The sequence below is a fragment of the Schistocerca serialis genome, chromosome 2 (assembly GCF_023864345.2).
Source record: "Schistocerca serialis cubense isolate TAMUIC-IGC-003099 chromosome 2, iqSchSeri2.2, whole genome shotgun sequence".
In the NCBI taxonomy this organism is placed as follows: Eukaryota; Metazoa; Arthropoda; class Insecta; order Orthoptera; family Acrididae; genus Schistocerca; species Schistocerca serialis.
In genome coordinates, this window is record NC_064639.1 from 948762716 (window position 1) to 948778217 (window position 15502).

General features: G+C 37.8%; 1 protein-coding gene across 1 annotated transcript in view; it reads right to left on the reverse strand.

The window, feature by feature from the left end:
- LOC126458329 (meiosis regulator and mRNA stability factor 1) overlaps window positions 1–15502 on the reverse strand; it is a 212592-nt gene that overhangs the window by 134415 nt on the left and 62675 nt on the right. The window contains exons 7-9 of the mRNA XM_050095288.1: window positions 7553–7722; window positions 6564–6670; window positions 6024–6230 (exon numbers count right to left, since the gene is read on the reverse strand). Of these exons, the coding sequence (XP_049951245.1) occupies window positions 6024–6230; window positions 6564–6670; window positions 7553–7722 (484 nt within the window). The remainder of the gene's footprint in view (window positions 1–6023; window positions 6231–6563; window positions 6671–7552; window positions 7723–15502) is intronic.

The window sequence follows — 15502 nt, forward strand, 5'->3', positions numbered from 1 at the left end:
GCGGGAGACCAAGAGATGAATACAATAAGCAGATTCAGAAGGATGTAGGTTGCAGTAAGTACTGGGAGATGAAGATTGCACAGGAAAGAGTAGCATGGAGAGCTGCATCAAACCAGCCTCAGGACTGAAGACAACAACAACAAGATCAGTTCTCTTTAGTACGCACTCTATGCTACACGCATTGTGTATATGCTGCGAGAATAAAAGTATTAATACTAAGTGATGGTAGTGCGAGTGATTATTTTCGTAATTACCACACCCACTCCCCATTACCTATAGGTTAATAGGCTGCAAGAGAAGCTAAGCTTTCACATAAAATATTGATCTTTGTTGCCTGTGTTACACTTTAAGATACAACACACAACTCTGACTGTAAAATTTTTAATAATGACATAAATGTTATCATCTGGGCTCAAAATTCTTCTAAATGGCTTATCCTCAGAGAGCTGACTTAAGTGAGTGTCAAACGCTCTGTAATATTCATCGTACATTCTTGCACATATTTCATGTTGTGTAAATGGAAATGTACTTTGAAAATGATGCTTTTCAAACCACCATTCGCAATATTTTCCCGCAACCTGTTAGAAATGGATTCATTTCAGGTAGTTGCCACAGAGCGTCAGATAACAGGCAACACCGCGCTTGTGCAGCTACGACAATGTAGGAAGCCCGTAAGATCGCAGGTGTCAAACATTGAAAGTACTTACATTATGTCATAAAAGCAACAAGACATCAGAAGATACTCCAACAGCAGTGGAATTTCGTGAACCATACTAATATGCATAATTTCGCTTAAAGTGCACATCCGCATGTCCAGATTCCAATGAAGTAGGCCTCAATCTGATATTAAGCTTTTTAGTGCGGTTTTCGGGAAGTAAATTTTTTTAGAGTACCAGTATTGTATTATCTCATATTTGGTTCTTTATTATGGTATAATGCCGTATGTGCTGGAAGATGAAAACGTGCACTTGAAATGCAGCAAACAGTTGAAACTAGCCAACACTGTGGAATTAAACCCTTCATTTCAAATAAATTGACTGCCTCAGTAGAAAAGATTAACAAAAGCCAAATTTCTTTAACAAACTGACAAAAATAACATTGTTCTGCAAGTAGTTTAATGCTTAACCATCAGAAAAGTGGAAATAAAATAAGGTCTCAAACTAATAACATATTTTAGCCTTCCATAATTATGTGAATGTATTTTAATTACCTCGATAGCTACCAGCCACAGAAATCCGTTCTGTTTTCATTTGACGTGAGAGCAATAAATGAAGAGGAAACATCAAAATCACTAAACATAAATGCACATCATGTGGAGGTTACCCTCCTCCCCACTCAAACTCAGACTGCTCTGTGCATCAGCTCCAGATCTACGATATTCCCGAACCGGGCAATACTTGATAGTGGCTAACCCGCTTTCCTCGAGTGATGACACTAAAAATCTAAAAATATGACTTTTCAAAAATATGTTCATTTTGTGGCACACATCTTTGTGAAGAGTCTGATACATAAAGAATATATGTTCCAGGAAATGTAAAACATCTTATTTGGTCCTAAGTGTGCCAAAGTGCAGTGCTATGCCTCTTCACACAGCATTCCTCTATCCACATCACTATTTCACTCTGTGGAATTCAAATATGTGTATTTTGCAATGGATGCCATCAAACTATATTCAGGACAGCAGAAATTTAAACGTGGTGCCTCTCCTGCTCCCAGTCGGCCGGTTTGACATCCTGCCTCTTTTTTAAAGAAGCTCACAATTAATACCGGATGGGATCATTTGTAATCAGGAGAACAAGAACTCTTCAAAAAAAATATGCACTCTTTATTGCCTATTAGCTAATAGCTTGCTGTTTTGTGTGACAAAATTAAATAATAGGATACATAAAACCAGTAAAGACAACAGACAAGCTAGACAGTACACTTTCCTTCAATCCTTAGGTCATAGCATTTTTCCTCTCTAATCTTGCCACAACTTTACATGGTGTGCTTTCCTTTCTGTGAAAGGATCTATTATCAAAGTTCGTCAAACATTTTGCTACATGAAAAATCTAAATGTTGTTGTCTAATACTGAGAAACCTGTTAAAACAAATAGTACCCAAGACTGGTGTGATCTCTTGATCTGATTAAGTCTATTTTGCCACTGTCTGCTAGATAAAACAGCCTGTCTAATATTGCAGCAATTGTAACACACCAAATAAACAATACTGTTTTGGCACAAATGGTCATTTTTATAGCACGACAGAATACAATTCACGAAGTACCAATGTCAAACGCCTATTAGGCCTACTGCAAGCGAAAAGTTTTATGTTAGCAAGTACTTTCACATTTCATTCATACACTCCAGCTTCTCAAGCACTTGATCGAAAAGTAGTGGTACAAAATTTTTATATAAGTTTGGAATCGTCATTCTTCCATAATTTGTGTGATGTCCCCATTTCTTCATCTCCCTCATTCTAACAAACAATCTTATCATGATTAATTCTATAACCATTCCTGCCAGTGTCATAGTTTATTCTCCGGTTAATTTCACTAATCCTGCCAGAATCACTGGTGTAGTTATCCCACATTTATTCTACAGTTAAGTGTTATTACGTGTTTGTACACCACATTTTCCACACTACTCCCAGAATAGAACTTAGCTGCGGCTGCTAGCAGGGACTGTACAACTGGCCCTTACTAGTGTAGTGATCTGGTCAAAAATTTTCCATCAAAATTTCATTTTCTTGGGTACACTGAGAAGATTATATATAAATCTTTCTTATTTGTTATTCCTCTTTCTTGTTTATTTCCACTCTGGTAATCTGAATCTAGTAATTATAACAAAGCTGATCATTCGCAAACACAGTGAACCACATAAACAGTGAGTGGCATTCACCCGTTCGGCTTTATTTCATTCAGCTTGTATAGCCCCACCCCCTTTTGTCTGCAGGGAAGTATTTCTAGATTGGATGGGGATTCCCCTGGCAAAGATCTCACATACGCTATGCACACATTCAAAAGACAACTTACGATTCATTCAGAAATCAACTTAGAATGTGTTCAAAAGCCAACAAGGATGCATTTGAAAATCATATGAATAATCGATAGACCAATGTGTGCTGGATACCGGGTGCTTTGTGAAACATTGTTTTTCTCCTCAGATACGCTGGTTTGCCCCCAGCATGGGAATGAAGAATCAAAATAGTGATTAATATGGTCAAGTTCATTGTCAATTATAGAAGACTGGCAAACTGGAAAAGATACTAGTTGACTAATGCAAGTTTAGAATATACTGTTTAGTACACCATATTTGCAGCCCGGTACTAGTTGCTAGGAAATAAAGTTCCTGAAATTTTACTTTCGGAACAGAACAATAAAATAAAAAAAAATCTGAAACAAAGGGCAACCTTCACTTTCTGAACGTGGACACACACACACACACACACACACACACACACACACACACACACACACACACGAAAAAAGTTCAAAATAACATTCAGAAACATGTTAAATGCAAAAGAAAGTGTTTTACATAATAAAGGAAAAATCAGTAGGGAATCAAAATGAAGGAATTATGGGACAGTTAAGAAATCATGTATCATTTGCTTTGGTAACAGAAGACTGCAGTCTGCTTACGAGACGACATTGTCTACAGCATGTCTCCTCATAACATACTGCCTACAGCAGGTCTTTTCAAGTCAAGGCGCTGATGCATGATCAGAACTAATCAATAACTTCAACAAAATTAATGGACCAAACAATGAAAGTACGAGGCACATAAAAACATCTCAGTATTTCAGTTAATCTTTAATGATATCATCCTGCAAACAGTGTATAGGACTGGCTCTGAATGGATAAGATGAGAATGTTTCATAGACTAAATACGTTTTCCTCATACATATGCTCATGATAAAATTACTATTACTTAGAATTACTCTCAGGATGTACTTACTGTAAACCATTTCATGTATGCAGATGACATAACAATACTGATCAATTAAAACACTGTGGAACAACTTTAGAGAAGATGATATATTTCTGCAAACATCACAGCTCAATAGCTCATGGAAGACAAACTGATTTTAAAACCTAAGAAAGACTATGTGTGCACTGGTTAAAAACAAAGAAGACTGTGCTTATGGGTTTAGAGGTGGATGATATAAAGGTGGACAGAGTAAAATCCACTGTATTCTTGGGTATTACTGTGGATAATGAACTGAAAAGTGAACAGTTCATAAATTCTGTAATAAAAAAATTCAGTTGTCACATTCATAATAAAGCAGCTATCACAAAACGCAGCCAACCAGCTTCTACGCACATATACCATTGGCTCTTTGAATCGTACCCGCAATATGAAGTGACTGTATGCGAAAACTGACAATCAAAAAACAGTGTTCATGTAAAATAAGATCATTTTAAGGACTTCTGAAAAATGCAGAAACTGCTCCAAAAATCTAGGTATCTCAACTTATGTCTTTATACATACATACATCGTAAAACAATAATGCCAAAAAAGATAGTTCGAAATGGATTACAAATGCAAGTCTACACATCCACAACACAGAGATGGAGGACAAAAGATACCCTACTGACTGACAGTACTGTCCATCATGATCAGTGAAGATGGAGAGTCATCAAAATGGTTCCTCCTTAAGAAGCAAGTTAATATTAATATTTTCTGTTTTTAATGTGTCCTATATTATAATCCCATTGACTGTACACTGAGTATTCTAACAGGATAAAAAAAAATCAGTTCAATTTCCTAATGTTCAAGATTTTGTCACGAGTTTTCTTGTGTATGCATAACCACACAAATTTTAGTTTTACTGTGCTAATGACAGAGTGACAAAACACAAACTACTATGCTACATTTACTTTATTATTAAGTAAAACAAGTCACTACATGTTTTGAGTCTCCACTCATTGTCAGAACATCATTCATAAAACAGACAAAGAGGAATATTCAATGCCAGTCAACTGCTTTGATCAGTGACCTAGAAAACAACCAACATGTCATAAACAACATGGCAACTATATCATATTAGTGACAATTTTTTTTAATGGGCTAAACTATGGTTTAGTCTTTTTGTATCCATATTTGTTTGCTTCCAACAAGCATCCAAACTAGGAAAATATGTACCAAAAGGTGAAATCACAACAGCCATTAATATGTCACTGGTCAAAGCAAATGACCAGTGTTGAATATTCCTCCTGACCCCATAAAATGTTACGGTACTATGCTCAACCAAGATTCCATGTGAGTCTCCCTGATCTTGTAAACTGTTGCTTATATTTCAGCCCTGTTGTCAAAAACAATTTGTCTCCTGTTAAGTCAGATAGTATAGTCCCAAGCTCTCTATCATCTAATGTAGCAGTAAATTATAAAAATTCTGATTTTTTTTTTCAAACAGTGATCACGTTTTACACAATACCTGTACTTCAGTACTACCGTAATTGCCGCAGACCTAGTCTACAGTATGCTTTCTGAAACCTGAGATGGTTATTATGTAGAGAGAAATGTCATTTAAATATTGACTTTTCAACCTGTAAACATTAAAACCAATTTCCAGCAAGTAAAATTTACAGGGCGGGAGAGGAGGGGGGGGGGAGAAAGTGTTCTCATACAATAATAGTTTTTAAACATTTCTCATTTGCAGCCATTTTATGTGACAGGAGCTTGCTCAAAATTTGCATCTGGCTTTTCATGTTTATTCCTACAACGCTGCCTCAGCAATTCTGAACCCACTGTTTATAATCTCATTTTACTAAAAATAAAAAAAAATAAAATAAAAAAAAATAAAAAAAACACCTGCTTATATGCAGTTTTAAAACTGCTATTCTTCAGAAAGGAAATTACTCTCATTTAACGATCCTTTCATGATCATAAAATGCACACTGATGAACTTAGATTTGTTGAAAATTAAGTTGTGTCTGATACTCCTAATTTCTAGGATTTAATTATTTTACACATTTAACATCACATGGACTACGTTCTATTAGTGTAGCAAGATTGATTCTACAAATGAAAAAAACATACCTGTAGTGTGAACTGGCAACTGGTGGTTTCCATTTTGCTGCAGCACAGATGCACGATTAAATAAGGTACTTCCTCCCATCAAGTTAAGACTTGTAGGTACAGAGTTATACACCACAGATGGCTGCCTTGGCCCTTGTTTATAGTAAAGTGATGACATGGTACCTTGTATTCCAGATTCTTTACTTGCCACCAGTCTTGTGTTTCGAGCTACGAGACAATGTTCCAGTACATCAGATGGCTGTAGCATAACACTAATTACAAGCCATATTAAAATTACACAACTAATAGAACTGGCAAATTCTGTCCTATCACTACATAATACCACTTGTTTCCATAAATTATCAAGTTTACTTTTTTTTCCTCTTTTGGGAAATACATAGCAATAATTTATACAAAAGTTGTTAATTCAACCGTAGAGAAGTTATTATGAGAACTAGACCAGACAAATTATTTACAGGACACGGAAATAATTATAAAACAGTATTTCACAGTAAAATATAAATAGATGCATAAAAGTAAAACAACTAACTCAAAAGTTACCTGTCTGAGTTTTGTTTGGTGAAGAATCTCTTGCTTCTCCTATATCTGAACAAGTCACCTGTATCTTATTTCCATACACATCTTCTCCATCCATCCGTTTCTGGGCCCTGAAAATTTAATAACAAGTAGTCTAATCTAAACTACTATAATTTCACAAAGACAACCTTTATCTCTCTTTCCATTACAACAAAATCCACTGAAACATGTAAGAAAAATAAAATATTAAATTAAATCACTCACCTCACATTTCAAAGTACTGCTAAATATAATTATTTGTATTTACTAAACCAGAAGCATAGCAAAAGATTTCAACTAAGAAACTGCTCCTATGGTTTCACTACAGCAACAGACCTTCCATAAACAGACACACAATCCTAGGGTGCATTTAACTGCTTCTGCATGAACAACACAAGGAAAACACACAGGTATGTCCTTTTCAGTCAGTGGATCTATGCTTTACACTCAACAATATTATCTTTGATTTAAATCTATTATACTAGGACATTTCAGTTCAAAGACATTACTTATTTACTTAGTTCTTTCCATCTTTCTTGGCATTTTCCCCTCAATTCCAATAAGATACCAAAATTATCATTCTCATAGTAAAATAAAGTCTATATATTAGCATACTGGAAGTGTGATTGAATCCAAAAACAGTGCAAAATTTTAATTTCTGTTCACATAAAATTATATGAGTCAAATGATTATCTTACTGAATATGGATAAAATAGATTTAAAGCCCACAAGTTAAAAAAAAGTGTTCAGAAAGGTAGAAACAAATTCATAACTAATATTGTCAGAGTTTTCATTTTTACATGCTAGGACCAAATGATATGTTTAGAAAATCTTTTCCCTTGATATGCAAAATTTCTTCATTGTATTTGTCATCCATCCAAAATTTTAATGGAGACACATCAATCATTATATATCAAATTTTGAGACAAAAACCACTGTTGTGAAATAAGGTACTACTTGTGATTATAACATACCTGTTAGCAGTGTCAGCATTGGGAAAGCGAATTGTGGCTGTTGTCTTGTTGATAGCAGCAATTTTTCCACCACAGTTATCCGAGAGTCGCCTCAGGCGATTTCGTATAAGATTCTGTTCACAACCTTCAGGGAGATTGTTAACAACAACTTGCACAGGTTTGCTTGGAGGCTACAAATGTTGAAAAAATAATAATAATAAATTTGCAACCATACAGCTGGTATTATGGTATGGTCCAATTGCTTGGATTTTAAAAGCAATATCCACAGTAGGAATAAATGTTCAAGAGTTCATCCCCCATCAATTGTCAAAGAAAACTGTCATGAATGGCATTTCAGTGTGGGCTGGTGAGTCAAAAAAATTGTTAAAAAAAACTGGCCACTAGTGATAACCTGCTTATATAATGAACTTTGGAATTTTTTAAAATAAAAGTGAAAAATGTTGAGCCAATATAAATGTTAAACAAAAACTACTGTCTTCTCTCTTTGCTCAAATGCCACGTGGGCCACAAAGCAACACTACATTGCTCTCAAGAAATCACTAGTGGCATATCACCCAAAAGGCACACACATGAACTATTACACATTCCACTAGCCTGAAACACTGCATTATATATGAAGATTTGACCGTCTTCTTCTGTGCAGATGCAAAAATCCACGAGTAATGGGTATAATGGGCACTATTAATATAGTGCGGGACAATAATTTGGGAATGCGAGTCTCACGGGAGGTGTGCTGGAGATAAGTCCCTGCAGTTGCACTATCCTCTGTGCCCTCGGTGGTTCAGATGGGTAGAGCATCTGCCATGTAAGCAGGAGATCCCAGGTTCGAGTCCCGGTCGGGGCACACATTTTTTACTGTCTACGTTGACACATATCACCGCCTGTCTGCAGCTAAATGTAGTGATTTCATTGTAATTACATGGCATTATGTTTGGCTCCAAAGCAGACACTGAAAACCACTGCCAGTGAACTACCTTTAATGAAATTCTTATTTTATGGCAATAATGCGTCTGCATTTTGATTTATCAATATTCACAGTATGGTTGGACATATTTATCTATCTTTTCAAGAACAATAGTTGATTTTTTTGAGAAACTCAAAATACACCATGAGAAAATAAAGATATTGCACTTGAGCTTGTAAGTATATCATATCATATGTTAGTGTTATGAAAGGTCCCTCTAAAGTTTGAGAAGTCGTTTGTTCACCTGCCTTGACGTGCACAGACACTGCTTCAACTTTACATAGGACAGATCTCTTTTTAGGATTTAGCTTCAGAAAAAATATTTACTGTGTTGATTTTCATTGCATAACTATGGAAATTTCTACATCAGATACATGGATGGATGGATGGATGGATGAAGTTGAATAATACTCTTCTCGTGAATGGACCTTTTTGTCTTTAATTTTTATTCTTGAAGTTACGTAAAATAAACACAAAGATGAACAGCATGTATTTCACGCTAGTAATTCATTTTTTACTGAAAACAATACAAGTCTACATTAGTATCTGGAAGTTTTCTGCAGTATGAAAAGCACTGACACCCATTATAACATTTTATTTCCAGGGGTATCTGTTGAATATTTTAAGGTTCACAATTTCTTCTGGTTAGCCATCGTTATGCACTGAAACTATAACGTTCAGTAGACAAAAATAAATGTTCTACAGCTCCTAATTTAGTGTCAATATTCTCACTATATCTCAATGAGGCTGGGTAAACTCTTGCTGCAACACTTTCCCGCAGCAGAACAACTGGAGCAACAGGTATCAATCCAGGACTTGGGTGAGCGATCAGTTAAGTACTCAGCCTCAAAAGAAATAACTGACTTTCCCCCCTCGAAAACTGTATGGCATTCCAGCTTGCTACTATGATTCTTCATGAATAGACAATGAATAAAAATTCAAAGCTTCTTGTCGTTCTCCACATGCTGCATAACTGTAAGGTAAGTAGGATGCATATTTCGAGATGAAACATAACTTATGAGAGAAGTATCAACTAGTTCAAGAAGTGCTCTCAGTTCCCAACATTAGTTCAGAGCATTATAAAACAACATACAAAAGAAATAAATTACTGTAGCAGGATTTTTTTTTTTTCGTATTCTTGCAACTTTCGTAGCACACACTATGAAGAACATCTGAATGCTTGAGAACAATACACTGAAAGTTCTCCATTTTTCTTTCAAAAACACTTCTTGCACAAACTATCAATTAGTTCCTTGTGGTTTTACTTACAAAACAACTCAGCCACCAACATCAAATCACAAGGCATAATAATATAATCAAATGCTGTAACATTCACATTCAAATTCAGTAAACAGAAGTTTCAGAGGCACATTTCTGTCTTTTGCCATTCTGTATCAGACCACAGACACGATTTTCCAAGTGGTGATCCATTCCATCATCACACTGTGCCTTGATACAAATAGCCTAATACTGTGTAGTGTCCACAGTTAGTGATAAGTTGTTGCTTTATAATTACTGTAAAATTTGTACCCAAGTTACACACTGGTCTTACTTGCCAACAGAGAGAAAGATTCACACAAGACAGCATCAGTAGAGAGACGAGGGTTAGAGATGCTAGTGTCATTACAGCAACTATCATTACAAAAGTTAATCTACCAGTCAAGAAGACTAGAAAAGGATTTCTGGTAAAAAGAGCAGATAAGCAGTTGTTAGCACCTCACTTAGAAAATGAACTGACATCACTTAGTTCCAGTAAGATGGACATAGAGGAATTGTGGACAAAGTTTAAACAGATTATAAATTGAGGTCTAGTAAGTGGATTAAGGACGAAAAAGTCCCACCATGGTTGAACAATGAAATTCGGAAAATGCCGAAGGAGCAAAGGCCACTGCAATCTTGGTTCAAAAGAGAACATGCAAACAGAAAAGGCAAGCAGAAATTCATGCACCTGTGAAAAGATCTAAGCGTGAAGCAGACAACAGCTACCGCAATCATACCTTAGCAAAAGATATGCCCATGAACATGACAAATTCTAGTCCTACATAAAATCACTAAGCAAGGCTAAGGCTTCCATCCAGTCACTCGTTGACCAGTCTGGTGTGGCAGTTGAAGATACCGTAACAAAAGGCGAAGTTTTAAATTTCGTGTCTAAGAAATCATTCACGCTCGTCAACAATACAAATGCACCATTGTTTCACAATCAGACAGACTCCTATGGGGATGACATAGTAATAAGCATCGCTGGTGTAGAGAAACAACTGAAAAAGTTGAAAAGAAATAATTCACCTGGTCTGGATGGAATCCCAATTTGGTGTTTCAAAGGGTACTCTACGGCATTGGCCCCTTACTTAGCTCACATTTTATCGTAAACCTCTCATCCAGCACCACCCAGCGCAAAGTCCCAAAGTGACTGCAAGAAACTGCAGGGGGCAAAATCCCAAGCAACTGGAAGAATGTGCAGGGGAATCCTGTAAATAAGAAGGGTAAAAGAATAGACCCAGAAAATTACAGACCAATATCCCAAACATCAGTTTCCTGCAGAATCCATATTCTCTGTTCAAATATAATAAATTTTCTTGAGACTGAGAAGCTTATGTCCAGAAATCAGCATTATATTAGAAAGTACTGTTCATGTGAAACTCAGCTTGCCTTCTCGCTCAATATACTGTGAACTATCGATGAAGGGCAAAAGACTTAACAGAGGAACAAGCATATGGAATAGGTTCCTAGATATGTGAGTGGCTCAAAGACTTCTTAAGTAACGGAACCCAGTATGTTGTCCTTGAGGGTGAGTGTTTAACAGAGACAAGACGGATTAAGAAAGACATCGAAGCAATTCTGGGGCAGGCTGCTAGACTGGATATCAGTAGGTTCAAACAACACACAAGTGTTACGGTGATGCTTCCTAAGCTAAAATGAGGGAACAGTGAAATGCTTTTCAAGGAACACACTTGAGAAAATTTAGAGAATTAGTATTTGAAACTGACTGCAGAATTGTTCTAGTAGTACCAACATACATTTCGTGTAAGGACTGCAATGCTAAGACACAAGAAATTAGGGCTCATACAAAGGCAAATAGTGTTTTTCCCTTGCTCTATTTGCAAGTGGAAGAGCAAAGGAAATGACTAGTAGTGGTACCATCTACCATGCACTGTACAGTGGCTTTTGGAGTACATATGCAGATGTAGATGTCATGTTGAATATCTACAGTGGACAATCTTCATTCCTGGATTTCTCTGCTGTAACTTGGCTGTTTGTGAAGAATGAGGAGGAAAACATGAAATTTATCAGGCAAAAAAAAAAAAAAAAAAAAAGTTTACACATCAATCCAAAACTGCTACAAAGGTTGACACAATGGACACTGTATTGTCAGATCAGCAGTAGGACAGCGACTGTCTCAAGGCCAAAATACAGTAGTAAAAACCTGGCATTTACTGTTACCCTGCTACAGACAACTAGGCTCAAGGCTCATCTATATCTACATACATCGATGAGCCAAAACATTATGACCACCTCAAGCAATTCCCACAAATTGCAGGATGGTGATTTACGGTAACACAGCTGGTGAATGATGTGTGTTCCATTGGATATAGATTAGGCACATTTGCTGGCCAAGACATCAACGTGAGTTCACTGTAATGCCCCCCCCCCCCTCCCCCCCAAACCACTGTAGCACAATTCTGACCTTGCAATATGGTTACCTTGCTGGAAGATGTCATCACTGTAGGGGGATACTTCAAGCATGAAGCGATGCAGTTTACTGCTATCATGAAGCCTTCGATCACCACCACAGATCTCATGGAAGCCCAACTCAATGTACTCCGTAGCATAATACTGCCCTCACTGGCCTGCATCTGTGGCATGGTGCATGTTTCATGCAGCCATTCACCTGGATGACACCGTGTAAGAAGCAAACCATCGACCTGGTTTAACAAGAAATGGGATTCATTTGACAGATGACATGTTTCTATTGATCCAGACTGAAAACTCAGTGATGCTGTGCCCAATGCAATTATAACTGATGAGGTCATTGGGTCAACATAGAAACACGTAGAGGTTGTGTGATGGCATTTGAACGGTGTGCTCCGAAACACTTGTGCATGCACCAGCCTATAGTCTGTCATCACGCCACAGATTTCTGTCTATCCTAAATTACACAATGTGGGATGCTCTGGCCTCTATGTTTTGTGATGAGATGTGGTTGTCCAACACCATACGGCCTACAGCAGTACACCAACAGGCAACCAGCTTCGCCGTTTCAGAGATTCTCATTTCCGGCTGCAGCACCATAACATTGTGCCCTTTGTCAAAACCACTTATCAGTGGATTTCCACATTTGCGGCCCATATCTTCGCTATAATGACTGTCCATTTGTCTCCCTTCTGCTAACATTTATTCCCTACTGCATCATGTGCTCGCAACACCACAAGGAGGTATTCCACCTTGCGATGGGCAGTGGTCATAATGTTTTGGGTCACCTCTGTACATAATATGCAAACAAAGGACTTGGAAGGGCAGCTGAATGGAATGGATAGTGTTTTGAAAGGAGGATATAAGATGCACATCAACAAAAGCAAAACAAGAACAATGGGATGTATTTGATTTAAATCAGGTGATGCTAAGGGAATCAGATTAGGATACAGAGACATTTAAAGTATTAGATGAATTTTCTCATTTGGATAGCAAAATAACTGATGATAGCTAAAGTAGAGAGGATATAAAATGTACACTGGTATGGCAAGGAAAGCATTTGTGAAGAAGAGGAATTTATTAACACTGAATATAGATTTCAGTGTTAGGAAGTCTTTTCTGAAGGTCTTTGTCTGGAGTGTAGCCATGTATGGATGGGAAACATGGATGATAAACAGCGGATCATCTTGCATATCTCCTCCTCCTGTTCGGCATGGCTGTGTGCTTCGTGCGGCTGCCTCGAGTGAAGTGAGCGTGCTGCTGCCTGTATAGCGGAAGTGCCTACTGATAAGAACTGGGCACGGCAGGAAGTAGCGTCGAGATAAACCGCAATGGCGGCACCGGAAATGGGTCTTTCCAGCGGATCGCGCTTAGTTAAAACTTAGCGCGATCCTCCCAGGCGCCTCGTGCTGCAGCTAAGTCCCGTTCAAGGTCACCCGCCAAAATGGCGGCGCACACAGCCATATATTGAAGATTAGATTGGTTGATCACATAACTAATGAGGAAGAACTGAAGAGAATTGGGGAGACACGAAATTTCTGACAATTTGACCAAAAAAGGAATCGTTTGACAGACACCGAGACATCAAGGGATCACCGATTTAGTACTGGAGGAAAGAGAGAGTGTGTGTGTGTGTGTGTGTGTGTGTGTGTGTGTGTGTGTGTGTGTGTGTGTGTGTGTGTGGCGGGGGGGGGAGGGGGCGGGGGGGGGGGGGGGGGGGAAATCACAAAATCACAGACGGAGACCAAGAGTTGAATACAGTATGCAGATTCAGGAAGATGTATGTTGCAGTAGTTATTTGGAGATGAAGAGGCTTGCACAGGATGGAGCAGCATGGAGAGCAGCATCAAATCAGTCTTGAGGACTACCTCTAGAGTCTTAACTCAATACTGGACCTTGAAATTTTGCAAGTCCACTTTTGTGGGATAACTTCATCTATTTTTCAAGAGTGCCAATTCACATCTTTCAAGATTTCTGTGACACTCACCTGTGAGTCAAACAGTCTACAACCACTCGTGCCACCCTCCTTTGCCCATGTTAAGTATGTCCAGTTCGTTGTATGTGGTATGGGTCCCAATCATTTAAGCCATAGTTCAACATGGAACACCCAAGCGACTTGTCCGAAGTCTTGGTTGTAGACTGAATATTTCTTGTATCCTGCCAATGAACTGAAGTCTGCCATCTTTTCTAGCCACAACTGAGCCTATGTGATCACTGCATCTACTATCCCTACGAACTGTTACATCCAGATTTTTGCATCAGCTGAATGAATTCAACTGTGAATCAGTACTGTACTTTGAGGATACTGTGTTTATTTTGTTCTGCAAGATGTGCAATTTCATGTTTCTGTAAATGTAAAGCAAGTTACCAATCTTTGCACCTCCTGGGAATTGTATCAAGATTTGATTAATATTTCTGAAGCTTTTTTCAGACAGTATATCATTTCTGATATACTGAAGATTAGATGGGTAGATCACGTAACTAATGAGGAAGTATTGAATAGGATTGGGGAGAAGAGAAGTTTGTGGCACAACTTGACCAGAAGAAGGGATCGGTTGGTAGGACATGTTCTGAGGCATCAAGGGATCACCAATTTAGTATTGGAGGGCAGCGTGGAGGGTAAAAATCGTAGAGGGAGACCAAGAGATGAATACACTAAGCAGATTCAGAAGGATGTAGGTTGCAGTAGGTACTGGGAGATGAAGAAGCTTGCACAGGATAGAGTAGCATGGAGAGCTGCATCAAACCAGTCTCAGGACTGAAGACCACAACAACACATCATTTCTGATAACTGCTAGCCAACAAAAAAAACCTGAGGTGGCTATTAATATTGTCTGCATGTTATTAATACACGCCATGTATAAGGGTCCCAATAAACATCCCTGCGACTACCTTGTAGTTACTTCTATTTCTGTCAAGGATGCTCCATCTGAGATAATGTGCTGTGTTCTAACTTCCAAGAAATCCTCAACCCAGTCAAATTTTGTCATATAGTACAGCTTTTTTTAAATAAAGAGTACAAAACTGTAGTACATCCAAAAGCTGTAGCCTAGATGAAATGTGTCAGGATCATAATTTCTCTGTGCAGCTATGAAAAATAAATTGTGCCCATAAGAGTAATTCAGTTGCAGCTAAGGTCATTCACTTTGCTCTGTAGTCTCCATTTTTAAAAATCAAATAATGGGATACAAGGGGGAAGGAAATAAAAGCTCATCTCACAACCACACAAATTGCAATCCACTTTAATTTTCCACCATTCCTTTTCAAAATTTATGGACATAATAAATGTACATGAG